Source organism: Pezoporus flaviventris, unplaced genomic scaffold, assembly GCF_033815535.1.
Source record: "Pezoporus flaviventris isolate CSIRO_AGI_PZ_B2104156 unplaced genomic scaffold, CSIRO_AGI_Pfla_v1 ptg000002l, whole genome shotgun sequence".
In the NCBI taxonomy this organism is placed as follows: Eukaryota; Metazoa; Chordata; class Aves; order Psittaciformes; family Psittacidae; genus Pezoporus; species Pezoporus flaviventris.
The window spans coordinates 109558-125208 of record NW_026892550.1 but is presented as its reverse complement, the minus strand read 5'-3'; the positions used below and the strand labels follow the sequence as shown (position 1 = coordinate 125208).

Sequence of the window (15651 nt, the reverse complement as noted above, 5' to 3'; positions counted from 1 at the left end):
AATGAACAGGTCTCTGACAGAGCAGCAGTGATTTGAATCACTTTGCTGTCCACTTGGACTTCCGTTTAAAATCATATTTTGAAGAGAGAAAAGTTGACAAATTATGGACAAACACACTCCAAGGAAGTATTTCCTGTGTACAGTAGAAAGGAGCCGAGGGAGAGCCCCCGTTCAACACTGGGGTCAGTCCCCATCGCAATGTATGGAGGCAGGAGAGCAGGGCCAGGGGGAGGAAACCAGTGTAAACAGGATCTGCTTTTATCAGTGGGAAAACAAAACAACCCTGTTTAAATTAGCCAGAAATCTGTGCCTATACGTTTTAAACACAAGCTGCTGCTTCCCAGTGTTGCAGCAGGGTTAAGTCACAGCCATGGGAGCTGCTGATCACACACTGGGCCTGAATGCAGGATGCTGATTGTCCCTTCTGCTTTTGGGGGGAACCAGCGATGGGCAGGCTCTGTTTGCAGCCCCAGTGGGGTGCCTGGGCTGGAGTGGAAGGATGAGAGGACCAGGGTTAGCAGGAAAAGGATGCTTGCTGAAAGCCCTGGATGCAAGGCAAGAAAGGAGACCTGCCAGCCCAGCAGAGCACCCCTCCTAACGGGATCATGGGGCTAGGGGCACATGCCAATCTTGCAGAGCATCCTCCTGGTGGGATACTATTTCTGGGGAGGGGGACACATTCCAGCCTTTCAGGGCATTCTCCTAATGGGATGCTGGGGCTGAGGGGACCTTCTGTCCCTGAAAAGCATCCTCCTGGTGGGATACTGTGTCTGGGGGGACTTTCCAGCCTTGCAGAGCATCTTCCTGTGGGATGCTGTGTCTGGGGGGAACTTCTGTCCCTGAAATGCAACCTCCTGATGGGATGCTGTGTCTGGGGGGACTTTCCAGCCTTGCAGAGCATCCTCCTGGAGGGATGCTGCAGCCGTGGTCCAGGGCAGGGGTGGTCTTCATGCGAAGGTGAGCCCCGCTTCAGCGCAGCGCCAGGACCCCCGGAACAGGGAGGGACCGGGACCCACAGGGCAAACCCTGCGCTCTGCTGCCCCCTGGCGACAGCGGATGGCTCTAGCGGTACCCCCAGCCTCCCCCCGACGTGTCTGCACCCCCGTGCTGCCTGACCCCCCCCCCCCCCCCGAGGAATGGGTGCCTGGGGTCCCTTCTCCTATGGGATGGGTGTCTAACCCACAAGTGCATCCCCATCCCCCTCCTGGCGCGTTCCTTCCCCTCTCCCGTGCGCTCCTGCCCCTTTCACAGTGGTCCCTACCCCCCACGAATGGGTCCTGCCCCCCAAGTGCCTTCCTGCTCCTCCCACCACCTCGCCACCTCGCTTTACGCCCCCCCACTCTGGGTCTGCGCTGCTGCCGGCTTCACCCTGCCCCGGGCTCGCCTCGTCCCGCAGAGCAGCGCTGCTACCGCCCTCTCTTCTTCCTCCTCCTCCTCTTCTTCTTCCTCCTCCTCCTCCGGCACCTGACGCGGGGCTCCCGTCCTTCCCCCCCCCCCCCCCAAACCGGCCCGTCCCCTCGCCGCTCCCGGAGCTCTCCCCATTGAACGCGCAGAGCAGCGGAGCCGCAGGGCGCAGCCCCCCGGAGCATGCGAGGGCAGCGGGGGGGCACGGAGCTCGCTGCCCCCCCGGGCGGGCCGGCGGCGGGGCTGAGCTGCGGCCGGAGCCGGCGGAGGGGAGCTGGAGCTGGGCAGGGGTGGGAGGCTCGGAGCAGCGCATCCCGCTTCCCTCCATCCCTCCATCCCGGCTGCGGGGACCAAGCCTTGCCCCGCCGAGGGTGCTGAGCGAGTCTCGGAGGGGGCTGCGGGGATCATGCCGGGGGGGCTGCGCCTCGGCATCGCTTTCTCCTCGCTCTCCATGGAGCCCGGACGTTTTCTACAATGACTTTCCCCGAGCTGAGCAATGGCAGCTTGAGTGGGAACAGGACGGGACAGGGCAGCCAGAGCGGTGCCAACCGGTCCTGGGGGCTGCAAGCGGAGGAGACCCCCGAGGGCAACGGCACCACGTTGACTTTCGCCTTGGACGTGCAGGCGGTGGGCGTCGGGGTCTTCTTGGCTGTCTTCATCCTCTCGGCCATCGTGGGGAACATCCTCGTCATCCTCTCGGTGGCTTGTAACCGGCACCTGCAGACGGTCACCAACTACTTCATCGTCAACCTGGCCATCGCCGACCTGCTGCTCAGCACCACCGTGCTGCCCTTCTCGGCCACTTTGGAGGTGTTGGGTTTCTGGGTGTTTGGACGCATCTTCTGCAACATCTGGGCAGCGGTGGATGTGCTGTGCTGCTCCGCCTCTATCATGAGCCTGTGCATCATCTCCGTGGACAGGTACATCGGTGTCAAGTACTCCCTCAAGTACCCCACAATCATGACCGAGAAGAAGGCGGGGGTCATCCTCGTGGTGGTCTGGCTCTCCTCCATGGTCATCTCCATCGGGCCACTGCTGGGATGGAAGGAGCCACCACCGCCGGATGAGAGCATCTGTAGCATCACGGAGGAGCCGGGCTATGCCCTGTTCTCATCCCTCTTCTCCTTCTACTTGCCCCTCATGGTCATCCTGGTGATGTACTTCAGGATCTACGTGGTGGCCAGGCGGACCACCCGGAGCTTGGAAGCAGGGGTCAAGAAGGAGAGGAATAAATCCATGGAGGTGGTACTGCGCATCCACTGCCGCAGCGTGCTGGAGGAGCCTCTCTCAAGCACCCGGAGCAAGGGGCACAACTTGAGGAGCTCCCTCTCTGTCCGGCTCCTCAAGTTCTCCCGTGAGAAGAAAGCAGCCAAGACTCTCGCCATCGTCGTGGGTGTTTTCATCCTCTGCTGGTTCCCCTTCTTCTTCATCCTGCCTTTTGGTAAGTGAGCCTGTCCCCCTATCCCAGCCCCACTGCCCATGGCTGAGCCCCTGGGGACCTGCTCAGTGGGACAAACCTTCAGGACACAACTCATTGCAGGGAGATAACTGGTAGGGGAACACACCAGCAATGAATTAACTCAATTAATTAACACTTGCTCAATATTTATTAATCAGAGCCATATAATCAATCAAAGTAAATAGCAAACGAATAAAATAGCAGCACAATAATTGGTTTAATTAATTCTTTCTGCACTCAGCAGCTTCATTAACAGAGGCCAGGCGAAGGAGGAAGCAGCTCTGCTTCAAACAGGCTGGAATTGTGGCACAATGGTCTCCAAACAGCTTCACCATCCTTTCTCCCAGCCTCCCTTTGTCCCAGTTTGGGGAAGGGCCCCTGGATATGCCTCAGTGGTCCCAATCCCCTTCCATTTCCAATTCCATTGGGAACTGGTGATACTGTCGCACGTGAGTGAGGTTTGATCCCCTCAAGGAGCATGTCAGTCTGAAGCATTAAGTCCCACTGACTTCCCGGGATGCCAGTGCTGTGCAGGGACCTGGAACAGGACCAGGTCTTAACTACACGGTTGATGGTCCTGGGTGATGCCCCAGGACTGATTCACCTCCCTCAGGAGCTGTGCCCTCAGCTCCTGGCCCTGCTATGGTGCCTGTATCACCGGGTGCTCATTTGGGGGTGCCCGATGGGTCGTGCTCTGAAGTTCTGGCAAGTTTGCTGCGGTGAAAGGATGCAGCTCCCTGAGTGCAGAGGAGGACGAGCAGGCACAGAGCCCACTGGGGAGCTGTGATGGCCAACACAATGTCCCCTTTCAGCATCAGTGCTACCCATGGTCCATGAAGAGCAGGAAAGCCAGTGCTCTTCATCGCCACCTCACCCAGTAACAGGCACGGGACCTGATTAACTCTCTGTAGTGGAGCAGCTAAACCTAGGGCAGGGAAAAGAGATTAATGTAACCTGAATATTGATGCTGGGCTCTGCACAGAGCTCAGCAAAGCAGAGGGATCCATCACTCCATCTGCTGGGTGGGACCTATGGGTCCCACAGCCCCCTTGGGACTTGTATCCAGCTGACTCAGCAGCTAAGGAAGCATCATAGCTAGTTCTGTCCTTTCAATCAGGACTTTTCACATCCTCTTGCTTGAAGCTGCCTCTCAAGTCAATGGACACAGCATCATGAGCATAGATTTTGCCCTGCTGAGGTTTTGCTCTCCCTCCAGCTTTTGTAGCTGCTTCCCTGGGGGCAGCTAGAGCCCAAGGGTGTTAGATACCTAACTGAGGTCATTCAGTCCCCAGTGGGATAACTCCCCAGGACTGATGGTGCTTTGGGAGCTGAGGTGTCCCTGGGGTGGTGGATGAGGGCTGTGGGTGCCTGGTATCCCCATGTTGCTGTCTCGTCCCTCTGTGCTTCAGTTCCTCTCTCGGGGTGAGGGTGGCATTTGTGAGTTATCTCAGCTCTCCATAGGGGTGTTGTGAGGATGGAGGTTGTGGTGTAGCTCACTACAACTCTGACTACAAGATGAATTATCCCATCTGTCCGTGCCTCAGTTTCCCTTTCATTGATCAGGTGTATTGGGGAGGGGGGGGTGTAGCTTGCAAATAGTTTGGGAATTGTAGGGCTCAGGGAGATGCCAGTACCTGAAGGCAGAGCTCAGTGGGCAGCCCCAGTCTGGTACTTGCCTCCTTGTCCAGGGCAGGACCCAGCTCTGAACATCATTCGCAGCTTTATGCAGTGAAAGAAGCTGGGAGTTGGGATCCTGATCCTCTGCTTTATTCCCAAAACTTAGAGAGCAAACACAAGTGAATGCTTTTCAGTAGGAAAAAAATACTTTGCTTTACCATATCTGTTCTCCCTTGAAACCCTCAAACCAGCTTCTCCACTGATGTAAATCACAGCCCTTGCACTGGATTAAAAGGAGATACCCTGGGTTGCACCACCTAAAATCCAAACCTCATACTTGAAACACTTTAAGCATGAGCCCATTCTCTTCCTCCAAGCACACAACTTGCCAAGTCCTTTATAAACATGGCCTTGATCTTTACTTCCTGCTCTATTATATGGGTAATATAAACAGAGCAAGTGTTCATTTATTTTATGACTATGAAATATGCTGCTATTGATTTCACCCCCCCCCCTTTTTACTAATTGCAATTTCCTATTCAAACCCAAGAATCACTCAACGCTCTCAAGGAGGAGAGCAGAGGCTTCTGCAAGGTCTAATCTCTGATGTTAAAGCTCAGGAGGCAGAGAAAGCAGCAAAGTTCACTGTAAATCCAGAACCTGAATCGTGTTGGAGTCAATTCTGCTTGAAAAGCAGGTAGTAAATGGTGAAGTATAATGGCTTTTTTACTTGCCTTTTAAACAAACTTAGGTGAAACAGTTTGGAGCCAAGTGGAAGTGATATTGATACGCATTTAAAATGAAAATGGAACACTTGTGAGGAGCACAAATCACTTTCAACTCAAGTGAACACTGTTTCAATGGCAGTTTATTAAACAGTGAGCACTCAGATACACGCCAGACTGAGCTGTCACATGAGAATTAAACAAGTGATCTATTTTCTTATGAAAATAGCAAAATGTGTTGACTCTTTTCTATTGCAAGAAGTTGTCAGTGACGCCATTGACTGGTGAAACTTGTTAGGGATAAGGAAATTCATCAGCTGGAAAAAGACTCGAGCTCTACTTAGCATTGACTTAGCAACGAGAAACTTCAGCGCTGGCTCCGTCACCGATGTCTGTGTGAGTCTGCACACATCCCTGCAGAATAGTTTCCACTATGTTGGAAACTATTCTGGAAGGCTGCAGGGAGACCTCAGAGCAGCTTCCAGTGTCTGAAGGGGGCTACAAGGAGGCTGGAGAGGGACTCTTCATTAGGGACTGTAGGGACAGGACAAGGGGTGATGGGTTTGAACTGAAACAGGGGAAGTTCAGGTTGGAGATAAGGCAGAAGCTCTTCCCTGTGAGGGTGCTGAGGCGCTGGCACAGGGTGCCCAGAGAAGCTGTGGCTGCCCCATCCCTGGCAGTGTTCAAGGCCAGGTTGGACACAGGGGCTTGGAACAAGCTGCTCTAGTGGAAGGGGTCCCTGCCTGTGGCAGGGGTTGGCACTGGATGAGCTTTAAGGTCCCTTCCAACCCAAACCAGTCTGGGATTCTATGATTCTATTAATTGATGATGCTAGCAGTCACACAGAAGTAATATTTATCACATTGTGGTTGAGATGCTGCAATAAGCAATAATTTTAAATAACAGGGCCTATGTATGTGCCAAACATTGTCAGCCTTTTCTTTATGCTTAAATAATCTACAAAGATGCTTTACATCAGCTCAAACCCCCCAATACCTCTACAGTCTATTGATCAGCTGAACAATTTAGCTCACTCTCAGGTTTGTGAGACACATCTCTAATCACAGGATGCCATCACCAGGACTTTTAACACAATTAACAGCTTCTGTGGCTAATGGGACTCTTTAAGCAGCTGGCTGTTCAACAAGAGATGGAATTCTAATTACTCACATAACTCTGGTGTGGGTTGTGTCTCGTGCTGGGTGTGCAGTAGAGCACAACACAATGAGAGAGTCTGAAAGTCCTCACTATACCTGCTTCCTATAAAAATGGGGATGGGAGGGTTTTCTCTTTCTTATGGAAAGATCATTTGGCCCCAGAGCATTCCTGATCTGTTTTCCAAGACTGTCCTTAAAGCATTGCAGTGAAGGCAAGCCCATTGCTTTCCAAGGCAAATGATAGCGTTGCTTAGCAGTCCTCAAACGTGATTTCTTCTTCTTTTCCAGTTCAGAGTGTCAGCAATAACATTAGGCTTGTGTTGCAGCCTGAAGGAACGTCATTCCTAGGGCATGATAGCAGGGATGCACGTGAACATGGCATAGGGACAACTGGAGTAGCATTGGAGGAAGAGTCCAGGCACAGGAGATCTGGCTGGGACTCATCTACTCTGATTGCGTCTGTCTAGAGATATTACCATGGAAAAGCAACCTGGGTTTCTTTCCAGAGAGAACATACTGACTTCCTGCAGAAGGGCACAGGATGGAATTCCAAGTAGGCACATGGATAACGACTCTGAGTAAATTAAGTAGCTAAAGCATTTGATGGTGTTGATTCACTCCTTGTGCCCTGGCGCAGAAGCCACCGGAGCGCAAAACAACAGAGAAACTATCCATGTGTTCTTGGAAATAGCCAGCAAAACCTGGTCATTTGGAGCCCAAATGAGTGCAGTGGTTCCCTTCCTACCCATTACCCTGCGTAGAAGGCCAGAGACAGATGGAAGGTTTTAGTAGTTTTTTTGCTGTTACAAGAGATACCGCTTTCTGGGTGTCAAATAATGATTTGGGCACCCAGGTTTAAACATATGGGTTTGCCTGGCAAAGTAATGCAGTGATTCACTGAAGTGACTGGGAATAGAACCCAGATCTCCCATGACCTATGCACAGGATTACTCTGCTTCCAGTCCACCCACCACATCACCAAATAAATCTATTTAAAGCCAAATGTCTGTTTTTATATCATTTTATGCTATCCTGACGCATCTGGATGCAGTTGCTATAATGGATGTATCACAAACAGGAAAAAAACAGACCTTGGAAAACTCAAAACCACTGTTGTTCCGTGGGCAAAACGCTATAAAACCTCTCCACAAGAGTTTTGGAAGCAGTACCAAAATACACCATATAACATTAAATGCATCTATATTAAGCTGCGCCTGATGGTTTTATTATATTTGTACACAGAAAACTTTGTCCTGGCTATTCTGGGAAAGAAATTTTAATTAGCCTGATCTATCTCCATTAATTTATATTTGGATAAATATTTGCTCATTAATTCTGTTAATCTGGTTAATGAGATGTCACAAAGATTGAGTAGAAGGGTGGGGATGCTCTTTGGTATGACCCCGCAAGGTGGTTGTTTAATCTCTTGTTGTTAGCTTGGTTCTAAATGGTTTTTACTACAACAGTATGAACAAAGTAATAGCAACTGTGTCACGTTAGCAAGTAAGGGTGTAAATGCTCCGTGCTACCTGTAGGGTTTTAATTAGAAGTGGGTAAATACAACGCTTTTGTTCAAGGCTCCTCAGAAGAAGATTATATTTCCTTGAGAAAGCAGCATGAACTGTCTTCCAATTGATCAGTCGGGCTCAATCAGGTCATTACAGTGTTATATTCTAGGTAGGGCTGACAGTACCTATGAACATTAGGGGATCCTTCTAGAATAAAGTCCTAGTTCTGGTGCCAAATGTTATCTATTAGGTAACATTTTCCGTTCTGTGCCTTTGTAACTGGCTGAATTTGTTCTGACAAATATGAGACAAAATGAGACAGACACAGCTGAGAAAGGTGACAGGAAAAAACATGGTGTTTGGTTCCTAGTAAGAAGTGCTTGAGTTTAAAAAGCTCTGGCAGTACCATGAGTCAGAGCAAAGATCTGACATTTCATTCCTTCATGACTGGGGGGTGCTAAAGCATAAATGTCAGGACAGGGTAGGAACTAGACAAAGGTGGCCCAATATGGGTCAGAAAGCACCTTTCTGAGGTGTTATCAAGAACGGGCAGTTTAGCAAAACTGAGATTGCTGAGGAAGACCTTTAAAAGCAACGACCTGATGGTATCTGATGGATATTTCTGTTCCTCTGCAGTCCCCTGCACTGCTCATTTCCACACTGTTCCCATCTTCTCCAATGTCAAGACAGTCCCTGGCATTGGGTGCCAACAGAATATGGTCTTCAGCCAACTGCTCTCCAGCTTTCTACATTATCAACACTAAAAAATAGGTGTTCTGAGGCTGCAGCTCATCTCATCCTAGTATTGCTATCTAAGCCAGTGAGATGAGTTGCACCCTAAAAGCACCACTGTCCTCTCAGTGCATCTGAGGGAGGCAAAGGTCACCAGCTGCCAGGTGCACAGTACACATCTCAACTAGCTGAGATGAATCCCAATGTGAAGGCAAATATGGGACTAGTTTTGCTTGATTTGAGCTGATAGGAGTTAAACTTTAAGGATATGAAGTGCTCCATAACACAAGGGCTCAGGAATTGACATTGCTTTGTAGTTGGGATGGTAAAATGGCTCTAAAGCACCTTCTCCTTGGAGAGATGTGAAAAGTGTATCTGTTTGCAAACTGTTTGGCCATAACTGTGCTGAGTACCTTCAGATACCCATGAGGAGACAAATACTTCTGTCATCAGAGCAGAGCTGAGCTGGGTGAGGGGATACTCAACCAAGCTCAATTGAATACCACCTCTCTTTGCAATTGATGCGGCAGGGACACTGCATAAATAGAGCATGATCCTGAAATTAAACTCTTTAAATGTGAGAAAGTGAAGCTTTGCAGAAGTGATTTTTGCTTTGACATGCTCAGTCTTTGGAGTCCTTAACTTTGCAAGCTCCTTAGTGTTCATTTAGCACTTTTATTACACAGCATACAGTATAACTTCCTTGCAAGACGTTGTTTTCTGTGTTCAATAGAAACCAACGTTCACCATAGTGGTAGAGTTAAACAAGACGTTTTTAAACACATAACCCAACTGCAAAGCAAAGAATGTGAAAATCTCTTAAAATATTTGTCCTCTGTATGAGAAAACACATCTTTGCTACAGCTGAAGCCCAGAATCAACAGTTACAAAGGCTGCAGTTTACACACCAGATTTGCAGCAATCATCTACCCATGGACGCTGGTGGGATCTCGCGTGGTGCCTGCAGCAATGTCTGTTTAATGTAAGCTCCTAAATTCAAGTGGCTGATGAGGGCAGGAACTGCCTGGAAAAACAGGGGTTTTCTTTGAAATTTCTCTTTCCACATGAATTCAATTCAGGAAAATACCCTTGGATATTTTCGTATGGAGCATCCCTGGATACATATGGACCTCATTGCTTTTTATATGGTGATCGTCCTAACTGGTCTACATTTCCTGGTACACCCACATGTATAGTCTCCCACTGAGCCAACGTACAAGTGCTGGCTATGTTGTATCACAGGTTAAACCAATCTCCAGACAAGTAGTAATAGGAAAGCAAGTGAACTGCAGCTCTCAGAAGAATGATGTTATTGCTGACAAAATATTCCAGTGGTTGGTTGGTTGGTTGGTTGGTGTTGGGGCAAAACAAGGCTGTAAAAAGCTTCTGGCACAAAATGTATGTAGGGAAAAATCCAGTTTTCTAACTAAGAGATGTTTAGACATTTGTACTGACCCAACTTGCTTCACCTCCTCATTCTTTTTACACATAAAAGCTCCCAGAAGTCCTAGGGGAATGGTTGGACTTGAGGATCTTAAAGGTCTTTTCCAACCCAGTTGATTCTATGATTCTATAAGTACTCCTAAAATATCTGGCTTTGAGGGTACAAAGCAGTGTTTTCCTTACAGGATAACTTGATTCTTCTTGTGTTCTATCAGCTCTCTGTAGGTTGTGAATCAGCTTTAATCTCTGAGCAAAGCTTTTCCCAGGAAAGCCTCTGTACTAACTACACTTTGAAAATGTGGTTTCCTGCTCTATCTGTGAACAAATTACCTCTTTTCCTTGTCAGGTGGTAATGAGGCACAGCTAAGTGTGGGGTCATAGCCCTGAAATAGTCATTCCCCTTCTCTTGCGTTGTCACCAAGGCAGATCTATTGCACACATCAACTCGGAAGAGCTCTTCTGAGGATAATCAGTGGGTTATTCTTCTATGTGTTGGCTGTTAAATGGTGGTGCAGGTGTCAGTGACATGTTGATGGGCCAGTACCTAGAGAAAATGGCTGATGTAAAGTTCAGGGTGTTGTCTTTTCGTTCTTCAGAGGAGGTGCTACATCAGGATTGCCACTGTATCTACTAGACAAATGCATCCATTCCATGAAGCAAATCTTGTGTTTTCCCCAGCCAAGCAGTGCAGTGACTCACATCCTCATAGCTTAGGGATCCTCCTCTTTGGAGGAGACTTCCACTTCCACATCAACACAGGGTCTTTTCCGGATTTCACAAAGTATCTCAGAGGCTTTAAGACTTTATGATCATTTTGAGCCATTTTTAATGCAAAAGGGTCTACAATAAAATATCAGCTGAAGGCAACCTGTCAAAAGAGGACTTGGGTAATCCAAGTATGCTATCTTTTATGAGGACCTCACACATGGGGCTCATCCAATCCATCAAATTACCAAGTAACACTTATTGGGTGGTAAGTCCCTGTGGACAAGGTCTCTGTGGGGTATGTGAGAGCACTCATCTCTCCCCCATCTCCTCAATTAGAGATAAGTGCTGTCATCTCAGCCCTCACATCTCTTGAATCTGACCATGGGGCTGGAGACAGCCAACTATGGTGGAGCCCCTTAGCCACTATAGCTTGTTTCTGTGCAAGAACTGGGATGTGGGAACAAGGAAAGGAGTTGGAGATCTAGAAAGCACAGTAAGAGACGAGGAGGAACAGGAGGCTCAGGATGCAGCGAGGCTTGTGAGGTGCTAAGAAGGCTGGTGGTAAGACCTTAAGGTTCACTGAGGTGACCCCACAACAGAGGGTTTGCTGAGTCCCAGGACAGAACCGTCCTTTCTCTCTCCTAATACTCAGACTCCCAAGAGTGTTTCCAAGAGCCAAACGTGCTTTATGGTCTTGGTTTTGCTTACCCACCTGCTCTTAATTTGGTTGTAGCTGAAAGGGTTTGGGATTTGGGAGCGAGGGTAGCTCATGAGGACTAGCTTCAGTACTAAATCTCAGCAGCTGGCTGAGTTGCTTCCACAGCAGAGCTACCTTCCAATTTGGCAGCTAATTGCCATCCTTACTTGCTGTAAATATTTGCTTTAAAATGCCTCTAGGAACAATAAGTGATGAGCTTTTCCTTCTGAAGGCTCTGCTTTTATGAGCATTTGCCATTCAGAGAGCTCTCAGCCCTTTGCACCTGTACCTGAGCACACATCCACAAATAGCCTCATCTCCTCCTTTCTCCAGAGCAAATTACAACCACTGCAATGCAAAAATGAAGTCTCAGGTGGGTATTGATTTGTTGCATTGACTGTCACAGTGAGGACCTACCATGACTGAAGGAAACCTGACTGAGTGGTAGAGGCAACATTCCCATCTTCCTGGGCAACGTGTGCTGAGAACAAACTTATCCCAGTGGTGCCAGCTCCATAGTTCACAGGACTAAATAGGAAGGAGAGGAACATGCACAAATGTCATCAGGGAGAGAGTGAGCTGTTTCAACTCTGTTCACCAGTGGACAAGAGGAAACGGCCTCAAGCTGCCCCAGGGCAGGTTTAGATGGAGCTGAGGAACAATTCCTGCCCCAGAGGGTGCTCAGGCATTGGAACAGGGCTGCAGTCACCGTCCCTGCAAGTGTTTCCACCCTGTGGAGATGAGGCCTCCGTGCCATGGGGCAGTGGTGGTCTTGGCAGTGCTGGGGAATGGTGGGACTGGATGATCTCTTCCGATGCAGTTGATTCTATGATTCTCTGATCATCATTTTTGTGTGGGGAAACTGAGGCAGCACTTACATACCTGTGGTCACTTGGTAGCTCTTCAGTATTGCAAACACACCAGCTACTTCTGCCTGTCCTGCTTCCCCTGTTTCAGTGCTGTATAAAACTGTCTCATGGAAAGTCACAGAAGACATACTTCTCCCTGCACCTTAAACTAGGGGTGCGATTGGCCCAAGAATGGATCTCCTGAAATGGCTGGAACAGGATATGGCTTTTTAGCTACTCCTAATGAATAGCGTTTTTCTAAGAGACCTCCTTAGCTAATGCATTTGGAGCCGAGCCAGAGAAATCACCAGGTCTGGTGGCAGAAAACCAACTGCCAGCTCACTAAAGACAGGGCATTTCCTCCTGCTAGGAAGTTTCCAACTCACAACTCAGCCATTAAGGGCCCTGAGATGCAACTTTTATTTTTAACGCCTCCAGTAGTTGAAGGAAAACCAAAGGGAAACACCAAAACCCACAGAAGAGGCTGCTCAGGGCAGTGGTGGAATCCCCATCCCTGGAAGAGTTCCCACACCGTGTAGACGAGGCCCTCAGTGCCATGGGTTAGTGGTGGCCTTGGCAGTGCTGGGAATGGTTGGATTTTATGATCTTAAAGGTCTTTTCCAAGCTGGTTGATTCTATGATTCTAAAACATTTGCAAGGGATTCCTGCTGGGAGAAATCCCTGCCCCAGACAAGTCCAAGGTAACTTTTCCATTGCTCACAGGGGGTAGATTGGTGGTACTCAATAAAGGAAGATCAGCAGGAGATAGCAAGTAGGGAATGGCCCCAGCCAGCTCTCTCCAACACAAATCTCACCAAGAAGTGTGCCTGGAGCAGTGTAAATGTGAGTTGGTTGGTGCCATTTGGGTTCAGGACCTGGAACCAGGCCCTGTTCTGTTCAGCAGTTAATGGGATCTATATTTCCCCTAGGGAGTCAAAGGCTGGAGCAAATCACAGCGGTTCTCTCATCTGATCTGAATTAAGGAACTCCTGGCTGCATTCCCCTACAATACTGTTGCAATGCAAAGTTGCAGGTGATGAAAAGCCCAAGAGCCAAGGTGTAAATCCTCCAAAATGTGTCCATGGTGGGAACACAAAATACGTAAGGAAGCCCTGCAAAAAATCTCCCATTCAAGGATCAGTTTTGCTATACTGAAGCTCCATGGTGTTCTGCCATGAAAAAGATATTTGTGAAAGCATTTAGGCAGGAAAAGATAAAAGAGAAACTTGTTTAGGTGGAAATTCATAGCCTAAAGCCTAAATTTGATGATTTGTAGTATAGAAACTATGTGAGTTCTCACTCTTAGAAATTATAGTGAGAAATGGGGATATATTCATGGCACACTTATCTTTTCTTGCAGCAATAAATCAAGAAGGGGTTAGGGCAACATGACTGGGAAATGGACAGGAGCCCTCAATGCAGCAAGAGGATGGTCTGGAGCCAGGCATTTTCAGGGCAGACTGAAGGGAGCAGGTAACAAGCACAGTGAGCTCATGGTAGATCTCACCCCTGGCTGTTTTCCAGATGCAGATTTCCTCAGATCACTCAGAAACAGCCCATGGGTAACAACAGGCATTACGGAGGGCAGGAGGGCACTGGTGCCAAAATCCAGGGACTCAGAGCCACTTTGGAGCCTCTAGGTCACCAGATGAAGCTGGTAATGGTGTTATCTCTTGCCCTAGGTGAGAGCCCTTCTGCCTGAGTCCCAAGCAGGGGACCTGACGTGTGTATTCACACCCCGGATGTGTGTTCAATTTGGAAGGTCACGGGGCTCACACATTCACAACCCAACAGTGGAGACACCATTAGATGCTCGCTGACCTACTTTGAGTGCAAAGAGCAGAGGACTTGGGTTCAGAGCAGCCGCCAGCTCAACTTCTGCCTTCCAAGCCAAGTTCTCTAGGAGACGCTTGTCAAACTGCACCAGCAAAGCTTTTCAGCCATGGGCTATTTCTGTTCCCAGGGTTCCTTCCATAGGAATTATCTGGAAAGCTGTGAGGATGTGCTGTGAAGTCGAGCTGGCGGGCAGCCACAGGCCTGGCTGCCTCCCTCAATAGCGAACTCAGGCTGGGGATTTGGGGAAACAACACAGAATAGGGGGTTGCTTTCCGTGTGTTCCTTGCTGAGAGACGAGCAAACAGAGACAGAGGAAGAGGGAGCAGAGCACGGGGTTTTCCAAACAGTGTATCTTGTCCTTTCTTCTGTTTTGCAACAGCAGAGTTATTTGGGATGAAATCACATCGCACTTCCATTGACACCACACAGTGACAGCACTTCAGGGCTCTCGCAGGCTGGTCTATCCGAGCACTTTAATGGTGCTCAAGCCCATTAGCCATGTGCTTCAGCCCCTTTTGTTAGGTGCTGTACAAACAGTAATGCTATTTCTAACCCAGAGGAGCTCAAAGTAGCGTATCCAGATGGATGTGGGAGGCAGGATTGCACCCAGTGGGATCTATGTGCAGGCAGACTGCAGTTTTGCCACCATTGAAGCAAAGGAAAGGAAATAGTGGTATAGCTATTGGTAGATAGCTTCTGCTGTCCCAGGAGAGCAACCAAGAAGAAGGGACCAACTCCCATTGGATCTGATCACCTCCTTGGCCACCAGTGTTCCTCCCTGATCCCCTTCCCTGAACACCTCCTTACCACTGTTTCCCTTTCCATCCATGCCTCTGATAAACAAGGCATGTAACTGCTTCTGGTTTGCAGGTAGACAAACAGGTTAGGCGTAGAACTAGGCTCACAGGTGAAGACATCTACGTGTAATGTTCTATGGGTAGCTGTGTGTATGTGAGCTGGTTGTCTCAGCTCCCGTTATTGTCCATGTCTAGAGAGCTAGAAAGCTAACCAGGTCTGGATTGCAATTTGCATGCCCCGTGTTGTTCAAAATCCCCTGAAGCAGATGAAGTGACCATGTGGGGGTTTTGGTTGCACGACAAGCCCTAGAGAAACCCTGTGCTTTCCTAGAGGGACATCCAGAAACCATGTGGCATTTATCTCCAGTGGTGCAAGCCACGGAGGCAACCTCAATGTCTACTTTTGTATGACCTGGATTGCATCCTGGCCTGCTTTCCCAAGAAATTAGAAGTAAAACCAGATAGCCTTGAGGAAAACACTCCTGGTAACCTGCCCACACAACCATTTCTTTCTCTGTCGCATAGACTGGAGCGTAGGTTGTGCCCTGAAGCTTGGAATCTTGGTATGCCAATACGTTTCCCTCAGATGCACCCTTCCAAAGGCTGATTCTGAAGCTGTGTCCCGAAAATAAAGGTAAAGAGGTCATTACTGCTTTCTCCCATGGCTTATGAGGAATCAGTTTGGCTTCCTTTACTTTGCTGGCAAGCATTAAAAGAATG

The 15651-nt window shown here is 48.9% G+C and overlaps 1 protein-coding gene across 1 annotated transcript in view; it reads left to right on the top strand.

The window, feature by feature from the left end:
• The first annotated feature begins 1440 nt into the window (after positions 1–1440).
• Positions 1441–15651, top strand: part of ADRA1D (adrenoceptor alpha 1D) — a 48355-nt gene continuing 34144 nt past the window's right edge. Inside the window, exon 1 of the mRNA XM_061466240.1 lies at positions 1441–2845. Coding sequence (XP_061322224.1) covers positions 1879–2845 — 967 coding nt within the window. The 5' untranslated portion in view covers positions 1441–1878. The remainder of the gene's footprint in view (positions 2846–15651) is intronic.